The 21,410-nt window shown below is 35.1% G+C and overlaps 1 protein-coding gene across 4 annotated transcripts in view; it reads left to right on the top strand.

Moving 5' to 3' along the window:
- DZIP3 (DAZ interacting zinc finger protein 3) overlaps nt 1–21,410 on the top strand; it is a 119,935-nt gene that overhangs the window by 356 nt on the left and 98,169 nt on the right. For 3 of the 4 annotated variants that reach the window (XR_010943750.1, XM_067738945.1, XM_067738948.1), the window contains exons 2-4: nt 12,604–12,705; nt 16,290–16,359; nt 19,727–19,882. Coding sequence is in view for 3 of the 4 variants with exons in the window: in XM_067738945.1 (XP_067595046.1) it covers nt 12,674–12,705; nt 16,290–16,359; nt 19,727–19,882 (258 nt within the window). In the remaining variant the exon portion in view is untranslated. Of the gene's footprint in view, nt 1–25; nt 231–12,603; nt 12,706–16,289; nt 16,360–19,726; nt 19,883–21,410 lie in introns of those variants that run through there. The other variant, XM_067738946.1, reaches the window with a different exon arrangement.

Below are 21,410 nucleotides of genomic sequence, written 5' to 3'. Positions count from 1 at the left end.
CTAGATTTTGAGGCGGCCTGGGAGGGGCCTCTTTTTAAAACCGCTCATTTGTCCACCCCTTCTACTCAGGAATGTTTGTTTCTTAGAGTAAACCTATGGCCATTCGGATTCGGTGGCAAGTTAGTCATGCCCTTATGATAGTGGTTGTCAAATTTGTTTGAGAAAGCTGGTCCAGGTGACTCCTGAGCCAAGTGTTGCTCCGGAGGGTGTTCTGATTAGCGTCAGTTTTTGTAAGTGAAGGTGCTGTTTTTATCTGGCATAGTTGATTGTTTTATAAATCTTGGTGTCTAAGGAAATGGCACTGTTCGCGGTTTTTCATTAGAGATAATATTATGCATGTATATATAATGAAATGAGTCAGGCTGGTTCTGGAGCTTTTTGCTTAATGTATGCTAATGTTGAATGAAGCTTTAAAAGCCAGTTTGGATAAAATTTTAAGAATAGGGTACACGTCCTTTTAATTAAACCATTTGTCAGAAATCATGTTTTGTCAATTCAAAGAAAGTATTCTACGTCACTGTATTTTTAAAGGCAGGAATTATTTTTATATTAAGTTAAAAATTAAGCCTGAAAGCTTAAAATAATAATTGAGGCGTAAATCATTGGGTAATTAATGTATTTATGCATTTATTCATTCTGTAAACAATTGACTGTATAAAGTGCGCTAAACCTGCCAGTCAGGGAACCGGCTGGGAAGGAACTGTCTAATCAAGGAAATGTACTAAGTAGATCGTGCATATGGAATTCACCGCACAAATTAGAGGCACCATGCAGTTGTGGTAAAGAGTGAAGCCAGGCTGTCTGCTTACAAATCCTAGCTCTGCCTTTTACTATGGGATCACAGGCAAATTCTCACTGCTTCAGTCTCTTCATAAAGTAAAATTTGACTAACAGTAGTATCTGTTTCATAAAGTTGTTCCTTCAGTAAATAATTAGAGCCTAGAATGTGCTAGGCAGTGGTCTAGGCACTAGATTCAGTGAATAACGTAAAAATCCTATTGTCATAGAACAAAAATCCTACCATTACCTTCTGATAGGGGGAAGAAAAACAAATAACAAGCACAGTAAAGAAAGCGAGATGGAGAAAAAAAGATAGAGAATTATTCTTCTAGAGTTATGGTTAAAAGGAAGGGAAATGGGAGGTCAGGATAGAGAAAACAACATTGGAGGAAATATCAGTACTACAAGGAGTTGAAAAAGAGACCTATGCTCTCTAAGGGGAAAGATTTCTAGATAGAATAGCAAGGGCAAAGGCCTTGAAATGGGAGCCTGAGAATGTGTGTAAGGAACAGCAAGGACACCACTATGGCTGGAGTAGAGAGCAAGTGTGAGAGTAGTAGAGATGAAATCATGTCAAGTTATTATAAAATGAGTTAACCAACGAAGAATTTAGAACAGTTGCCTGGCATAGTTATGTTCTCAGCAAGTATTAGTTACATCTTAGTTCCTTGGCAAATACAGTGATAGTAGTTTGGCAGTGTCAGATTTTTCACTAATAATGACAAATGTATCATGATTATCCCCATTTTGACCTGAGGGAAAGGGTCAAAGCTGTTTGCTGTAAGTGCCATCTTTCTTCGAAATCTTGCGTTTTAACTTGAGCAGTCACAAATTTTGCATCTCTTCCGTATTTATTTTAATGTAAAATAAGGTCTTTCTCAAAAAATCTTCACCAAAAATTGATGTAAATTTAGTAGGATATACCACTGTGGTAGCGGTGAGAAGTATCTTTTGTTGGAGATACTTGCGTATCCTAATATGAGAAACAGAGCCATGTTTTAAGACACAAAAAGATGGGAAAGGAGGAGAAGGAGACGAAGCTGGGTCCAAATGACTGAAGGCTTTATTAACCTTGAGCTTGGACTCCATCCTGAATTCAGTGGTGATCTCTGGTTTTAAACTGGGGCCTAATCTAGTTAGGTTTGTGTTTTAGATTGATTACCCTGGTAGCTAGACAGGCTATGATTCTGAGGAGGATAAGACCAGAAGTAGGGAGAGTATTTAATATACTGGAATCTTTCCAAAGGATAGCCGAGATAATTGAAGTGGAGAGCAAAAAGATGACAAATTTGAGAAATATATATGAGGTGGAATAGGCAGGACTTAGTGACTGATTTCAAATGTGAAGAGTGAGGATAGGGATGAAACTAGAAGGGATTCCAAGTTTCTAGGTTGGGTGATAGAGAAGATATAGAAACTGCTGAGGTAGTCAATATTAAGTATTCAGGTTGTATTTTATGTTCAATGAAATTTAATATAGCTTATCATATAGTCTTGTACCATTTTCATTAAATTTATTCCTGGGTATTATATAATTTTTGTTACTGTGAGTGGGTTCTCTTTTTCTCCTATAAATTTTTTATTTGTTATTGCTACTGTTAAAAGAGAAACTGATTTTTGGTATATCTTTTATCCAGCCTACTGACTAAAATTCCTCATTGATTCAGTTTTGCTTCCTCTCTTAGATTTTCTAGCTATATATCATCTGCAAATAATAATTTCATCCCTTCCAATATTCTTATACTTTATTTCATTAGTGTAATCTTTAAAGTATGGAATAATCATAATGATATTGAACATCGTAGTCTTATTACTTAATTGAATGGGAATGACCAGTATTTTAACACTTAGTATAATTTGTGCTATTGGCGTGAGATAAATATTCTTTAAAATGTTTTGGCGATTGCCCTTTATACCAGTTTTATTTAAAGATTTGCTGAAATGTCTGCTAAAAAAATTATTAAATGTTTATATATCTTATTTTTTCCTTTAAAATGATAATGCAGTGGATTATATTGATTTTATTTTTAGGATAATAATAGCTAACACATTGAGCATTTGCCATGTGCCAAGCACTGTTCTAAGAACTTAACTGTTTAATCTTTATAATGTCATGCTTTAGGTACTATTATGATCTTCATTCTACAGACGGAAAAAAATGAGAGCGAGGTGAAGTAATTTACCCAAGGTCACACAAGAAGTAGTAGCAAACCTTATATTTGCTATGCTGCAGATATTTTATTCAGGATTTTATATTTATGTTTGGGAGAATTTAAAATAAATTTTCTTTATTCACTCTTTTGGAATTTGGATTGTATGTTACTTTTGAAAAATGAATTGGAAATTTTCCATCTTTTTTTCTATGCTATAGAATAATGAGAATCAAATAGAATCATTTGATCCTTGTAGATTACGTACAACTGGCCTATAAAATCAAGCTTGATAGCTTATTTCGTGGTAGATCTTTAGAAAATATTTGAATTTGTAATATGGTTATTGATCTGATAATTTTTTCTATCTTCTTGTGTTAGCTTTGGAAATAAAAATTTTTAACATACCAACTATTTCTCTAAATTTGAAAATTTATTGATGTAAAGTTACATCAGTATACAATAATTCTCTTAATCTCTTCTTTGTAGATTTGAATTTCCATTTTCATTATAATGTTATCTGTTTTCTTAGTGGGGCTTTCCAGGGGTTTGTCTATTTTATTCAGCTTTTCAAGAAGCAACTTTGGTTTTATTAAATTTTTTTTTCTTCAGAATCACTAATTTTACTTTTATCTTGAAAAATTTCATCCATATAAATATATTTTTCTTTTATTTGTTCCTTTTATAATTTTTTAAAAGTTGAAGACTTAGTATATTTCCATACTATATTTTTTATTAAAGATTGTTCATGCCAGAAAAATTTAAAAAGACAGTAGCTAAAGTGAGCATCCACATTGTAGTTAAAAAAAGTTTAATTATTTTAATCATTCTGGTAAATATTTTTAAAGTGCTAATATTCATTCATTTATCAAATATTCACTGAATGCTAGTTATTTTTCAAAGGTCTTAGAGTCTGTTGGGAAAGTAGCAAACCAGAATCAGTGCTTTTCAAGAGAAATAGAATGCTGTAGGAACACATATTTTTTTAAGGCAAAATATTAAGTATCCAATTCCTTCATCAAGGAGTGGCATGAAATCCCTCTTCTTTGTACATTTTTATTCCTGTCTGTTCTTTGTATTTGATGTAGGTATTTTTCCTAATTTATAGTTCAGGAAACACATTTAAGGGAGTTAAGCAAAATTTGCTTAGGAGCTTACAACTCAAGGGCTGGGAAGCTCCTTTATTTCTTCTGGAAAAACTTTAAAAGAGCATATCTTCAATGCTGAATAGTAAAATGGAATTTTTTAATGTCTCATTACCAGGTTTTAAGTCATATTAGATAAATCATACTGTATGATTCATGAACTGTATGTATCATGAACTGTATGTGTTGTGAACTGTATTTTTGATGAATGTGCAGAGTTTGTAGAATACTGAATATTGTACTAAGGGAATTGTATCAGAGGTGTGAACACAGAGCTGACTGTTAATTCATTTACCCACCATATATTTAATGCTAGCTTGAGTGGCATGTACCTTTCTAGGTTCTGGGGGTACAGCAGTGAATCAAATAGACAAAAAATGTCTACCCAAGTAGAGCTTTTATTTTAATGGGAGATATAGCAAAAAAAAAAAAAAGAGATATAAGTAAAATATATTAACGTTAGTAATAAGTGCAGTATAGGAAAAAACAGGGAAGGGGGATAGGAAATATCAGAGTCAGGATGGAGAATTGCAATTTTAGTTAGGGTGGAGTATTAATCAGTATTTGCTGCATAACAAATCACCTCAAAACTCAGTGGTTAAAACCATGAACATGTATTTCTTGGTCTGTGGGTTGAGTGCAGTTAGTCTGATCAAGGCATGACTTGGCTGGGTAGCTCTGCTTTAGCTGTTTTGTGGGGTAGGGGAGATATCTTGAGCTCAATTTCAGTTATGACAAGGTGTCTACTAGACATCTGGGAGCTATTGATTGGGCTGTTGAATATATTATTTGTAGTTAAGGGAGAGGTCAAGGCCAGAGATAAAAATTTAAAGCCTGGAGACTAAATGATATAGGGTGAGTAGGATAGAAAAGACTGAACCCCAAAGTACTTAAGTATTTAGAGGTTGGAGAGATGTGAAGAACCAATAAAAAATACTGAGAAGTAGTTGCCGGAGGACAGGCGACCTATCTTGACCCCATGGTTGTCTATAGGGATCCATCTTAGCTGCAGTATCTGGGCTGCTTTGACTTCTAAAAAAAGACTCTAGGTCAACAAAGAAGGAAGTCTTAATCTACATACAGGTTCACTCTTCTGCCTTCAGAGGCCTTGAACTATGCAGAAGGATGGGTGGCTTCATTCTTTAAATTAATATTGCATGCTTAAAGTATGCCAGGTACTAGGCACTGGGGATGTAGCAAGGGATTTAGAAAAAGAAAAAAAATTTTCCTGACTTTGGGAATTCCATGCTAGTGAGGGCATGAGGCCAAATCTAAAACTAAGAGCTTATTCAATAGGCATAAACAGCAGAACGGAAATTCCATTGGCCCAGGTTCCAAAGATTCAAGGCAAAGAAATCAGTGATAGAAAATTGGCAGAGGTCTAGGCATGGGGTCATTTGGATACTGTGTCCCCACTATGGTTAAAACAATTCAAATATGTACTAATATTAAATTGATTTTACCCTTTATACAGAGCCAGGAAACAGTCTGCACAGTTAATGTCAACTCTGAATTTTCAGAAATGTTAACCTTCATCACAAAGCCAGAAAACCTAAATAAACCAAAATTATTCTCCCTTTGTAATTATTCTTCTTCCTGTTTTCTCTCCCAACTATCAAGTATTATGATTAAGCTAATTTGCCAAACCATGAAATTAACTTTCTTACTTTTCAGACAGTTCATGATTTTTTAATGTACATTTCACAGACTTCAACTCTAGATTAAGAATACAAGGTTTGGATAATTTGGGTAAATGTTTTATCCCGCATTTTCACATCTAATTTCATAGCCCCAAATCAGAAGTTTTCCTTTAAAAAAAAAAAGGTACTATCCATTGTTTCTGAATCTAATTTTACAGGTAAGTAAAGATGAAAATGACATACTTTTGTTTTAAGTTAAGGTATGGTAATCATTTTTAATTATAACTAGTATTTGTTGAAAGCCTCCTTTGTGCAGAGCAGGGCCCTTTGCATATCTCATTTAAAAATTTCTAGTCTTTTAGGAAATAGATATTATCAAGTTCATGAAATGGGTATATATCTGTTTCCTGAATTAAAATGTGAAGTCATTTTCTGACACAGGGCTGTCCAAAGTAGAATATGCACACCTGAGATATGTGAAACTGACTGTTAGGGTGTGGGAACAAATATTAGAACTTTACTTTTTGCTTTTTTTTTTTTTTTTTTTTGTGGTACCCTGGCCCCTCACTGCTGTGGCCTCTCCCGTTGTGGAGCATAGGCTCTGGACTCGCAGGCTCAGCGGCCATGGTTCACGGGCCCAGCCGCTCCGCGGCATGTGGGATCTTCCCGGACCCGGGCACGAATGCGTGTCCCCTACATCGGCAGGTGGACTCTAAACCACTGTGCCACCAGGGAAGCCCCTTTTTGCTTATTTTAATCTCATTTTTTAAATTTTATATTATAGTAGTACCTACAATAGCATGAATAGCATAAATGAACTGCTAGTCATATATTTTCAGTGTATTCATATATCTTCAGAATTTACTGCTTTAGAAGTATGTGATCAAAAAAATTGGGGACTTCTCCAAAATCTTTAACCTTGACAGAGAATCAAGTTGGATTTGGGTAGGGTCGTTGGTGGTGGGAGAGTCAAGTACATATTGTATTCTCCATTCCATTCTTGATTATCATCTCCACGTGTCATGTCTTTACATTCTGTCTTGTTTCCTTTCTTTCCCATTATTGTCTAACAACTGTTATGACAACATAATATTTTTAAATTGCTGAAAATATTCCACTTTTGGAGAATTTGCTTAGGGGTAACATACGGTCCTTCTAACAGTCCAAGCTACATTTTTGAACAGCATGGTTTTGGCAGTGCTATCTGTAAATAACCTGAAACTGATGGGTAGTTTAATATTTGGAATTTTTTTTCAGGTAAATTCTAACCTGTGCATATTTTTGTAGGTACAGTACATTCCATATATTTTTAACAAATTAATGTATATATTCTGTAGGTTTGCTTGTGTAAGTCCAGGAATAGCGACTGAATAGATCTGAAGAGAATCAAATACCTGCTTCAGACAAGATGCTAATTTTGGCAAGGATGTTCCCTATATTGGCAGATTTATAAATATGGGGCATTGGGTATGCATTGCAAGTTTCTTGCTTCCTGGTATAAACTGCCAGATAATGCTAACAATGATCTTTGCTAAATGGCAAGAGCTGAGATGGACAGTGAGTACCCTGATATTTTGGGGCAGAAAATATGTTTGGTTTCTGATAACTTTTGCAAAGATTTTCCAACCATTGTCTCTCAGTCCTGGAGTTTGCTTAAGCAAACTATGTATTTTTTCCTTGTGGGAAAATAGTGTTTTGGCCTCCCTTGCCTAGGTATGTTCATTTTGAGGCCTTGCCAAGAACCTAAACAAATACAAAATGGAAGAAATTAATGGAAAATTAGAAAATGAAATAATCAGTATATTTCGCCTATTCTTCACACAGCTGATAAACTAATGGTACAACCTCAACCTGTTATTCTTTGAGTTTAACCTGATGGCCCTAGCCCTTCTTGTTTACCTGCATCTATCTAACGTGTGAGAAATAGACTTTGAGAGTGCTAGAGCCATAGAACACCTGCTTTACTCCTTTCAAAGCCACCGAGAATGGCTGTTGCTGCTTGGCTAGCAGATATAGTCAGATCAGTAATGGTTAAAAGTTTGGTTTTAAGGAACTCCCATCAAAATGTCTTGAGTTATTCCTAGAAAATGTCCTCTTCATATTTTTTTCAGCCTTGAACTGGTTACTGTACTTCTTATATGTAGCTAAAACATCTCACATCTCAACTTTAAGGAGTGTTTTGGAATTCTTTTGGTAAAATCTAGCAGAAGCGATAACTAGCATTATCAGGGTTTTCTTTATTAACAGACCCATGAACTTCTGGAGTACATTTAATTCAGTGCTGAAATAGTAAATTCAGCTTTTAAAATAGATTTTAAAATTTTACCAAGTTGCATGTTCAAGATTGTTTATTGCAACTTTGTTTATCATAGCAAAAAAAAAAGCACAAACACACACAAACTGGATACAATGTATTTATCAATAGTGGTCTGGTAAAATGATAAATTTTTAACAGCGGCATATTATGCAGTTTAAAGAATGTGGCAGATGAATATGTGCTGATGTGAAAAATGCAAAGTGCTGAACATATGCAAACTAAGCTGCCATTTGTACCATATGGGATATATTTGAAAAAATTTTTTGTCCCAATTCTTAAAGTCTCATTATTACCATTCCTTTTCATACAATAGCTTTTCTCTAAGGTAGAGAATTGTAAGAAAAGTGAACTAATTTCGCCACAAATTTAAACAAAATTAAATCAAGATGATGATAGGAACACTTACATAGTCCTTACTATGTGCCAGGTACTGTTCAATTACATGTTTTAAACATTTACTCTTCACAACAACCCTGTGAAGCATGGATAATCTTTATCCACATTTTTCAGATGAGGAAACTGAGATGTTAATTCCACACAAGGTTGCATGGCAAGTATGTGTCGAAGCTGACTTACATACCCTTGCAGACTGGCTCCAATGTCTCTCTGCTCTTAACTACCAATTCTATATGCATCCTCTCAACTTACTTTTGACATTGATGGAAACTAAATGAGATACTTTGTCATTTTTCTTTCTTGTAGACAAATGATTTGTTGTGTTTATATAATACATGATACCTAATAACAGGATGGTCCTATTTTTATTGCTGAAAACAATCTATGTTCTTTTAATTAACCTTTCATTTTAACTCGTTCATTTAGGTAGGTAGTTCTCAACTGTGGAGAGTTTTGTGCCCTAGAGGACATTTGGCAGCGTTTGGAGACATTTTTGCTTGTCACAGTGGGGCTGAGAGATGGGAGATAGTTGCTACTGTCATCTACTGGATAGCTAGGGATGTTGCTAAACATCCTAAAAATGCATAGGATAACTTTGCGTAACCAAGATTTATCCAGCCCAAATGTCAATAGTGCCAAGAAACCCTGATTTAGTTGGCATAAGGAAAGTTCTCTATAATTGGACTCCTGTCCTGAAAAATACCAAGTATATTATTTTGTTTTCAAACTAGTAGCACTGAGAAAAGCAAACTTTATTTTTACTGTTTTTTACACTGATACTTTTCACTTTTCCCACCTGGCATTGTGTGATATGTAAGTGCCAGAGCTGACAAGGGTAGCAAATTCATGGGACCATGGAACATCACCCACACATTGAAATGTAACCTTGTTGGCCAATTAGAGCCTCTAACTTGGTCAGGTGACTTAAGATGATCATTTGAGTGGATTTAAAGGCAATGTACTTATATAATATACAGTTTAGGGAGGTGACAGGAGTGCTACAAGGTAAATGTTTAAATGAATGATTGAAAAATTATAAACAAGAGCTGTGCCTACTTTGATGTGAATATGCACAGCTTTAAAAGTAGGGAAAGAAAAGCCTTTACAATTTAAAAAAAGCTTGTTATAATTTCATTAGGTAAGAGGAAAAGTGGTAACTGGAAGCTCAGAGGGAGCAGTAAGAAAGGTATTTTACTGTTTCAAGAAATGGATGGCAGTACCTTATTTTCCAACCAGTAAAACAGCCTGCAGATAAAATCATTTTGGTTGGTGGATAAAGGTGTGCTGTAAATTGACACTGAACTTTAACTTGCCCTGTGATCAACCAGCCAGAACCTGAATAGTTCCTGCGGAAGAGCTGTTTCTCAATTCCAGGAAGGCAGAGTAAATGTAAAGTTTCCTGCTGACAGGGAAAGTCTATTGAAACGAATACACCAGGGGAAACTGGATTCACCATTTCTCCCATGTTAACACTGATTTTAAAGGTTTCCTTCAGCCTCTTCTAGAATGGTAAGGGCTTCGGATTGTTTCAGAAATACAGTGGTAACGTTTCAGGCTGGCTACTTCCTTCCTGTTGCTAGGCACTTACACCTTCATTCCCAGCAGAGGCTGTAAAGTGCTACTGCTGCCACTGTTGCCGGTAGGGCTTGCCACACATATCAGCTCAGCTTCTGGGAAATGATGGGATTGATGATCCTCCTCTGGAAAACCTTTCATCACAGAGATTCACATCAGGTTGTATTTTAAAGCAGGCTGAAAAAGAAAGCCATTAGCCTTTCTTAACTCTTAATTCAGGATCCAAATAGCTTCTGATTTATTGATTAATTTTATATCTTTTTCTTTTTCAAGCTGAACACTGAATAGCTTAGCATAGGCCTTCCATCCTCTCTGCCTTGTTGCCAGAGGATTTTCCTCCTTTCTCTTCAGCCTCACTGTGATCTGTGCAAACAGCTACTAACTGAAGGAGAGCTTATTAGAAGGGGAATTATCCATGTCTGAGCTTTTAAATTCTGAAAATGAGAGGATTGTTTTGTCTGGAAAAGGCACACGTTTGTATGCTCTGGCTATGAAATAATGCCTGTTACTTTGTATTAAAATAACCAGGGAGGTTAAGGAAACCATAAAAGAAAAAGTTTGATCACAGTCCTACAGTTCTCAAAGCCATGCCCTTTTCTATACAGCTTTATTAAAGAAATGAAGCAGATCTGATTAGTGTGAAAGAATAACAAGGTTTGTCCAACCTCTCTCTGCTTCATTATGGGCTCTAGGTTGTATATTTCAACAGTATTTGAATAGAGAATGCAAATTTTAATAGGCATATGACTTTGTATACTGAGTTTTTAAAATAAGACTAAAAGTACAAAATAATGTACAGAACTAGATTCTGAATAGGTGAATTATATTCATACTGACAGCAAGAAGTGTTTTATTAGGGATGGGCAAGAAACTAAGAGGTGTTAGAAAGCTCCATTTTAAATGAGGGAATTTAGTGTGAGTCTGTGTGTGTGAATCTTTGCACTTGTGTTTTGATTAAGAAGTATCAGCTAACATTGAATTGTTGCAGAATTACCCTTGTTTCTCCAGCCTTTCTGTGTAACTGAGAGCTGATGTGAGTCAAATACAGAAAATAGCTAGTATCATGATTAGGAATACTTGTTTTTCAGATGATCCCCTCAGAACTTCTTTTAGCCCTTACACCAGGAACTGAGTTGTCCCCTCCCCATAAGTTTGTTAATGATAGGATACTCAACCCTAAAGGCTTAGGATGGTTCAGGTCCTACAGTTCTTTCTTCCCCTCTATGTGTTTTTGGCTTTTTCTGACTTTTTGGGAGACTCGGCCTCATTTAAAACAATGTTCCTTTGAGTAAATACAATCTGAATTCTTAACAGGTGACTTACAGATGATCTTGTGGAATATATTTTCTTGATTTAAGAATTACCTCTGCTGAATTGCCTTTTAGTAATGGGCCTCCAAAAGCTCTTATCAATCTAATTTATGGGTGTATATTAATATGCTGTTAGAGAAACTGGCTACCCAGTTACTGAAATAAATAAGCAGTCTAGAGGCAACAAATGAGAAACTTTATCCAGTCTTGTGCTTGGCAGCAAGGCACTCTAGGTCTGTTTTATTTATGCTGTTGCTGCCACTTTCTTTTCTTTTTTCTCATCATTTCTTTCTTTGCCCCAGAGCACCAAGCAATAGTTTTACCTACTTTCACTCTAACACTTCCTGGGCTTATGTACAGTGGGATCAGAAAGGGAAGTCAGTCTAACAGAGGGCAATGGAGTTTGGAGGCTTGAACTCTCAGCAAAAGAGATCAAATGGAACTAATTTTAGAAGAATTGGTCTTGGGGTAGTTAAATAGAGAGCAATATAAATAAATAGATATGCTAATAATACACTATTCCTCTTTGTTTTCATTTATTTTGCCTCAGTATTTTTTTTTCCTTCAGGAAATATCCACAACATCCATTGATATCTGAACTAGAAAATATGCAAGAGTTCTTTACATCCCGGAAAAGTAGCTAAATGTTATTTTTAGACTAAAAGAAAATAAAACAATGAGTGCTATCAAGATTGTGTTAAAGAGAAACTTCTTATACCTCTGGGAAATACATTATTACAAACCATTTGGGAAGCCATTTAGCAATATGCACCTAGAGGCCTAAAATATTTGTGTCTTTTGACCTAGGAATTCTATTTCTGATAATTTACTGTAAGGAATTAATCATAAATATAGAAAAGCCTTCATAAGCAGTGCAGTTTATCACAATACTAATTTATAATGAAAAAAATGTGAAACAATCTTAATGTCCAACTGTAAGGAAATGGGCAAGGAAACCCCAGTCAACCAGTTGTTATGTAGCCATTGAGAATGTTTACTAGGAGTATAAAATAACATGAAAGATGATTTTGATATAGTGTTCAGTGGTGAAAAATGTAATGCTGAGTATTCCCTATTCAATATGATTACAAATTGGTAAGATATATCTATGCTTGGAAAATATTAAGTATATTAAAATATAGGTAGTGATTTATGTTTAGATGATGAAACTGTGATTTTTGTTTTATAGCAGTTTCAAAATTTTCTTTAATGATTATGTACTATTTAGATAGTGGGAAGAAAGAATGAAATCCTTCTACCTTCCCACTAAAAGTATTACTTTCCTTACAGCTTTAAACAGCAGTCGTAAAAGTCAGTCTGCAAGCTTTGGAATAAAACTTGCAAGAGAATATTGTGCAGCATGGATTCTCTACCAGAAGAATTTTTTGTGAGGTAAGGGATGGGTTGACAAAAAACCAACTGCAGTTGTTGCATTTTGAAGACACGACATTGGTCTTTTTCACATAACTTTGGGAAGCTAGTGTGAATGAGATACCCTTATGTTTCAAGACAGTTTAGCAATTTTGATTAGTGGGGGATGTAAACTGGGTAAAATCTAATTTTAGAAAATTTCTCTAAGGACCACACCCTGGTAAATAGCTAAGAATTGAAAGATGAACCATAGCTTGCCACACCTGGGCCATTCTCAACAAAGTAATGTTTTATTTATCATTTAACAAGCACTTACATAGACTTACCAACATTAACTTATATAAACTTCATAACAACTCAGTGAGGTGGATACTATTATTATTCCCATTTTATAGAAGGTAACCTAAGCGTAACATAGAAGACTACTGAGTGGTTCAACTGGGCGTAGGCTAAATGTCAATCTGTCCCCTCAAATTAGGGAAAGTTCAGCTTGCTTGTACCTCTCCCATATAATACTAAAGAGCAGGTTAGTATTGGAGATCTCCTTGCCACCTTTCACTGTCTCATATAATAAGCAATGTGTTGTTTTACAAGTATTTACTTACCTCCATTGTACTTAGGGAATAAAGACTAAGACAAAATGTATGTACTGAGAGAGAATTATAACATAGTAGGAAGATATATAAAAAGTTATTTTATCTTTAGGCAAAATGCATGCCTAAGTGTTATAGTAGAAATGCTGTGGCTATATATAGAAAGGAACAATAATTATTGAGTGGGGTTCAGTGGGTTTCCACAAGGTGACATTTGAACTGAACTTTAAAGGATAAAGGTGGCTTTTGATGGGTGTAGAAACAGAGCAGATGGGAGGTCATTTGGCTGAGGAAACAGCAAGAAAAAGTATTTAAATTCTTGGGGAGGATTTTGACTCCTGGTAAGGAGTTTAGCTTTATTTTGTACAGAGCCATTGACATTTGAAGAAGAGAAATGAAATTTTACACTGTATTTTGGGAAGACTACCTCTGTTGATAGTGGGAAGGATGACAAGATATGACAATTGTAATAGCTCAGGAAGTAGTTAATGAAGGCTTGTATGATAGGAATAGTAAATAGTAAGAGAGGAAGGATTTACAGAACTAGAATCAACAGAATTCTTTGACTACTTAAATGTGAGAAAAGGGGCAAAAGAGTAGTAGAGTTGGTTTGAAAGTTTCTAATGACCAGAAGGAAATATGTAACATTAGCTAATATGAGGATCACAAAAGGAGACAGGTTTAATGTGTGTTGAGAAAGTAAGAGAGGACAGATAATGAGTTCAGCTTTGGACATAAGCCAGACTGAGGTGTCGCTAATTTATTCTTATGGAGATTGTCGAGTAGGTGGAAGGAAATGTGTAGCTGTAGCATCAAAGAATGATTAAGTCTGCAGAAATAGATTTGTGAATCATTAGAATGGGGTGCTATTTGAGTTCATGGAAGTTTGCTCATTTATTTGTTTTTATATTTATTCATTCAATAACTATGAGTGCCTACTTTATGTCAAATATTGGGCTAGAGACTTGAAGGTAAGGTAGTTCAATAAGAAGGACGTGAATCCTATCTAGGAGTGTTTACTCATGGGCATAAATGAGATTAATTTAAGTAGAAAATGTACTAAGAAAAAAGAGGGCTAAAAATGGAACATTACTATATATATTCAATATTTCAGGTATATTGTTATACCAAAATTTCAGCTTCTCCCAGCAGCAGAATAAAGTACACAGGTGGTAAAAGTAGCAGAATAGCAAAAGAAAAATACTAGTCTTGCACTTAGTTTTAGCTTTGCTGCTTTCTAGTGTATGACCTCTCTGGGCATTAATTTACCCATCTACAAAATAAAGTAGCCTGCCATATATGACCACTGATGTACCTTCCTGTTCTAATACATGGGGAGCATGGTTTGATAGTGTTAATGTAAGCAGTTCTATATTAAATATTATTAAAATAATAGATGAATAAGGTGAATGAAAGGAAGAGAGATAGCCAGTGGTACAAACTGAGAAGTGGACAGCTGGAGGGGCTAGAAGAACCAATAGCAGCGAAGGATGTGGAGGTTTTCAAGGAGGGGTGGAGTATATGATGGATAATGTTAAGTAAGGCAGAAAAGCTAGGTAGATTGAAGAGCTAAGACAAAGCTATTGTAGTAGCAGATACGATTTCATTAGCAACTTTTACTAGAGCAATTTCAGTGTTGGGGAGGCAGTACAGATGAATTAAGTTTTTATATCAAAATTTGTTATGGAACCTATGGAAAATATAGAAGCTCATGTTCCACACGTTTGATTAAGAAGCTCTGAAGTAGAGTTTGGACATCTGGATATTTCCAAAGCTTCACAGGTGATTTTAATATGCATCTGGGACTGAGAACTACTGGGTTAAGGAGTGAATTATCATGAAATGGAGTTAGCAAGTAGAGTATCCATTTTGAGTACCTTTTGTACTCTTAAACATGGAGAGGCTTCAGAATACTGCTGCAGTATTTTTCATTCCTTGATAACACAGTTCCTTGTGTTCCTTTTTGTAGTGGGGCTTAGAAGTGTAGGAAAAAACAGTTAACAGGTTTCTCTTTACCATGATATTTTAAAGAGCACTGAGACTCATACTGTGAAATATTGTTTGTTTGAAACTTTCACTGTGTGGACAATACTGCATTGTTTATGTCTCAGTTTCCCCTGACAAAATCAGCACATGGTAAATGATAAATGATTGTCTGTCAAATGAGTACATAAATATGAAGTAAAATAGGATAATATTTACAAAGTACAATTCTGAATAAGTCAATCAATTGACATAAGTGTCTCACATCAGTTTTATCTCTGCTAGTGTATAAGATTAAGAAAATTATATAAATCATATATGACCCTATGTTATGGTTCTTCTATTATGAATCCTGTGTCATGGTGCTGTATATAGGCAAAAGCAATTTTATAAATGAATTTTTCCATATAGTAAATAATACTGCATATGTTCACATTTCAAGCCCATTTCAAAAGCAAAACTTGTTATTCCTTTTTATAAAAATAGTTAATAATTTCTAAATATGATATTCTGCCTCAATTTAAAAAGCCATTTTGAAAAACTGGACAATTGCAATGCCAGGAAACTGAAAAAAAAAAAAGATGTCTGTAAGATAGATCCTTTCCAGACCTCAATTATTTTCATAAACACACACACACACACACACACACACACACACACACGTACACACACAAATCAAAAATCAACCTTTGCAACCTTTTTTTTCTTTACATTGAGAAACAGTGCTATAAAGTTATTTTTTCCCATTATTTTGGTCTATTGTGTGTTTGTTAAAGATGAAAAATTTTTTACATCAGCTTTGTATTCTCTCTGCCACTATCCAGTAAGGACATGGCATAATTTCTTTTCTTTAACTTGAGTTCCTAAAGAGATATGGCTTCTACCACTATTACCAGTCTTTGGTACATATTGTTTACACTTCTGAAACTTTCGGGCAAAAATTCGCATGTCAGATTCTTTACTATTACAGTTTAATTGTGTTCTTTGTAAGGAGATGCTCTGAATATAATGCTTTTTCATTTAAAATAGGGATCTTCCTGTGGAGGAGCAGGCTAAGGAGGAAACCAAGAATAAGGTAGAAAAATCAACGGATCAACTGGTAAGAGACAATGTAGTCAGTTAACTAATGCTTTATGAGAATAGAATGCTAAATCTAATCAATTTAATTATCTGCTAAAAATTTTCCTACCTTAGTGGTCATCACTAAATCTTTCTTTGATAATTGATATTTGTGTCTCAAAGTTATCATTCTAAACACCAATCCTACCTGTCGGTTAAAATTAGTAGATAATTGAATCGACTTGCCCAGAAACATCCCACAATCAATTGTAAGAAATCTCTTATTTGTCTTTTGAAAGCAAAATTCAAACAAAGTGAACACTATACACATAGAAATAAAACATACACAGAGAATTTTATTTAGTAAGACATTTCATTGAGTTCTTTCTGAAGTTAATTCTCGTCTTGTTTTTATCATCTTTACTGTCAGAACCTCCAGTTCTAAATGAATAACTGAATTATACACTAATATAAAGCTTTTATTGCCAGTGACAATATACTTTATGGTAAATTAAAAAATACAGAGGGCTTCCCTGGTGGCGCAGTGGTTGAGAGTCCACCTGCCGTTGCAGGGGACACGGGTTCGTGCCCTGGTCTGGGAGGATCCCACATGCTGTAGAGCGGCTGGGCCCATGAGCCATGGCCGCTGACCCTGCGCGTCCGGACGGGAGAGGCCGCAGCAGTGAGAGGCCCGCGTACCGAAAAAAATACAGACACATGTTTGTGAATACCACATGTATTTATGTTTAGTGAAGGATGGATGAGAGGTATTTGTTAGGTTCTTGTTAGTGTAATTTTTACTTTCCACATAGTTTTATATAATGATTGATGTCCATTTGTTAATAAAGGTTATCCAGTAACTTAGGAGGAGAAAAAATATATAAACGTAAAATAACCATAGTATTCACCTGCATGAGGTTATCACTGTAAAAAATTTTGCAGATGAAATACAATATGTTCAATATGTATACTTGGACCGGGGGATTGGATCCAGAAAAGCCATTTCTAGATACAGATTTCGGAATACAGAGGGAAAGGGGGTGGAAACTTTAACGTTAATTTGGCTTAGATGCTAAATCTATTTTGCAAAAATGGATTGAGCATCAAATATTTTGACAACTAACTTAAAAATTAAAATTGTATTTATAATAAGATTATTTAACAAACAGGAAGCTTATAGTAGTTCCTGTTGAAAAAATTTTATTCATGCCATAATCTTACTTGTGTATCAATTTGGTAATTAGTGTTAGATGATTCTGCAATGACTTTTGATTACAGAATCGACCTTAGTTTGAAATGACAATGGTCATTCTTTTTTTTTTTAAACATCTTTATTGGAGTATAATTACTTTACTATGGTGTGTTAGTTTCTGCTTTATAACAAAGTGAATTAGCTATACATATATCCCCATATCTCTTCCCTCTTGTGTCTCCCTCCCATCCTCCCTATCCCACCCCTCTAGGTGGTCAGAAAGCACCAAGCTGATCTCCCTGTGCTATGCAGCTGCTTCCCACTAGCTATCTATTTTACATTTGGTAGTGTATATGTGTCCATGTCACTCTCTCACTTTGTCACAGCTTACCCTTCCCCCTCCCTGTGTCCTCAAGTCCATTCTCTACGTCTGCATCTTTATACCTGTCCTGCTCTTAAGGCCTTCAGAACCTTTTTTTTTTTTCTTTTAGATTCCATGTATATGTGTTAGCATATGGTATTTGTTTTTTTCTTTCTGACTTACTTCACTCTGTATGACAGTCTCTAGGTCCATCCACCTCACTACAAGTAACTCAGTTTCATTTATTTTTATGGCTGAGTAATATTCCATTGTGTGTATGTGCCACATCTTCTTTATCTATTCATCTGTTGATGGACACTTAGGTTGTTTCCATGTCCTGGCTATTGTAAGTAGAGCTACAATGAACATTTTGGTACATGACTCTTTTTGTATTATGGTTTTCTCAGGGTATATACCCAGTAGTGGGATTGCTGGGTTGTATGGTAGTTCTATTTTTAGTTTTCTAAGGAAACTCCATACTGTTCTCCATAGTGGCTGTATCAATTTACATTCCCACCAACAGTGCGACAATGGTCATTCTTTATAAAGGTTTGTTTGGTTATTTTTTAGAAGCTTTTTTTTTTTAACTTTTTGAAAAATTTCAAACCTACAGAAAAGTTGCAAAACTACTACAATGAACACTTATATACTCTTTACTGAGATTTAGCAAACTGTTAACATTTCCTACATTTTTGGGTGTAAATATAATGAAGTACCGTAAAATGTAAGATGTGTTTGTTGGGTGTTGTTGGGATTGAAGGAATCTCAATTTAAGACTCAAAACCAGAAGTGGAGAGGAGGAGGAAGAGGAAGAGTAGTAGTCCTGCTGTGGACATTATTGGTTCCTAGTTACTTTCCTGGGTAGTTCCAGGTCTGTTAGAAACCAGGCAGTCACAGTTACCACACACCAGTGACTATTTTGCGTTTTCAGTGACTCTACATGGCCTCTGTAGTAATAACCTGTCTGTTCTCAAATACAGAGGTCAGTGGCTACATATTCATATTCCCAAAGTTTCAGCAGGGTGTAAGGACTGTGGTATCTTGTTAAGGTTTGAAGGAAGGCCATCATCCATCTGTTCCAGGATCTTTATTCATTTCTATTGCCGATTCGTTCCTCACAATTAATGTTAATAGAAAATCCAGCAAGACTTGACTATATAGCTATCAGTTAACCATTAACTACAGCTTTATTAAGTCTGTAGGATCAGTTCCTGAAGTCCCAAGATTATTACTATTTATTCGGCTCTGATTGAATTGAGATTATATGTAGAATCATTATATTATACTAATTTATTTATAATTTAAAGTATTATAACTATTCATTTTCAAATTGCTGTGTTTAGTAGCTGAAACATTAGTCACATAACATAAAAAGCACTGTTGCATATAGTTTTCATATTATTTTGTAGAATAATCTATTTAATATTTTAAACTTAGCATTTTTTATGCCTTAAATGGACCAGTTCAGTACATGTTGTGTTTTTCTCAAGGGCAACCATTTTTTAAGGCTTCACTCACATTTAAGCCTAAAATCATTCATGTTTCCCATACCACCACCATCAAAAAAAGACATAATTATTCCCATCTTAGAATCTATGCTTTGTTTATAACTTTTAAATTCATGTATGATGGCCTTCCTTAGATTAAAGCTTCTTGAGTTTTAGTCTTAAACTTTCAGCTATGTTGTAAGTTCCTTGAGAGCAGAGAGAATGTCTTATTCTTATTGTAGTCTGTCAGAGTGATCTACATATAGCATGTAAAGGAACTTTTTAAAAAAAAATACTTTAGCTGGTTTTAATATTAGAGTAAATTAGAACATGTATAATTGTGTAAATTTTTAATAATGTCTTCTAGGACAAACAGGAAAAGAACATACCTACTGATCTTGTCCCTGTTAACCTGCTATTAGAAGTGAAGAAGTTATTGAATGCAATTAATACTCTACCAAAAGGTGTGGTTCCTCACATCAAGAAGTTCTTACAAGAAGATTTTTCCTTCCAAACTATGCAGGTAAGATCATAATTTGATATTTGGAGCAGAAGTGTAGGTCTGTGTATATGATACACTGTGTTCTTTTACTCTCACACTACTGCCGTACTCACAGCACTTCTGACACTAGATGTGTGGGTTTAGTCCACAACAGTCAATTCTCCAACGTTACCTGGGTGTCCTATAAATCAATTCAATTCTGACACTGTCTACCTGGAGTTAGCAACTGATTCCACAAGTTAAGGGCCCAATCCAAGACTGCTCCCACTTCAGATGCCAATCACCAGTACTAGGTTGCCCCAGTACTTCTGACTGACTGGCTATACATTGGGGTTCCCATGACCCCTCATGAGTGCAGTAATTTGCCAGAACAGCTTACGGAACTCAGGGAAACACGTTGACCAGTTTATTACATGATAAATAATATGATTGATAAAGGATACAGCTGAACAATCACAGGAAGATATACATAGGGCAAGGAAGGGTCTTAAGTGCAGGAGCTTCTCTTCTTTTGGAGTTGGGGTACACCACTCTCCTGGCATGTGCATATGCAAACTGGAAGTTTTCCAAAGCCCATACTTTTAGAATTTTTGTGGAGATTTCATCACGTAGGCATGATTAATTATTAATTCAGTTTCCAGCCTCTCTTCCCTCTTTGGGGTATGGTGCTGAAATTTCCAAGCTTCTAATCATGGCTTGGTCTTTCTGGTGACCAAGACTCCATCCAGAAGCCCACTGAGAGTCACCTCATTAGAACAAAAGACACTCCTATCATCCAGGAAATTCCAAGGGTTTTAGGAGCTCTGTGTCTGGAACCAGAGGCAAAGACCAAATATTGGCAGGAACTGGGGACAGATCAATATATGTATTTCTTATTATATATGCATTTCCTATTGTTTTACAATGACTCTTTTCTTTTCTTTCTTTCATTCATTCTTTCTTTTTTCCCTCCCTCCCTCCTTTCCTTCCTTCTTTTTCCTTCCTTTTCCTTCCTTCCTTCCTTTTTTCCTTTCTTTCCTTTCTTTCCTTTCTTTCTTTACCATAACAGTGCCACTAAGGTCTTGACATCTCCATCTTATATCTTGTGAAGGGCTTTGGTTTCAGCTTTGACTCTACACTTTTATTAATTAAATAAAGCTGATGCTAGCCTTTCAAGGATAATGATAGGAATGTGGGTTAGTAGCTTATAAGCTGTTGACTATAAGGTCTAGTGTTTATTCTAATAACTCACAACATGCCACTCTGGGAGAGGAAACTGCTTTCAGTTTTCCTAATTTGTAAAATACTGACAGATTTTTCAAAAATGTAAAATATAAAGAAAAATAATAAGACCTGGATTTTTTAATGAGATAAATATTTTAGAGAATATATTGTCAATTTGCATCTTAGAAATAGTTTTTCTAGATAATAAGTTGTGAAACTTTCAACACAAGATGGGTATCAGTTTGTAAATTAATGGAATTTCCCGAAGTTAAAGAAAATGATCTTCTCTTCTTTGTGACAGTTAATTGGGGGGCAGAGACAGAACACCATAGGTGTCCTGAAAAGG

This window comes from Pseudorca crassidens, chromosome 5, assembly GCF_039906515.1.
Source record: "Pseudorca crassidens isolate mPseCra1 chromosome 5, mPseCra1.hap1, whole genome shotgun sequence".
NCBI classification, from domain to species: Eukaryota; Metazoa; Chordata; class Mammalia; order Artiodactyla; family Delphinidae; genus Pseudorca; species Pseudorca crassidens.
The sequence above is the reverse complement of the archived record's forward strand: the minus strand, read 5'-3'. Positions and strand labels throughout refer to the sequence as shown.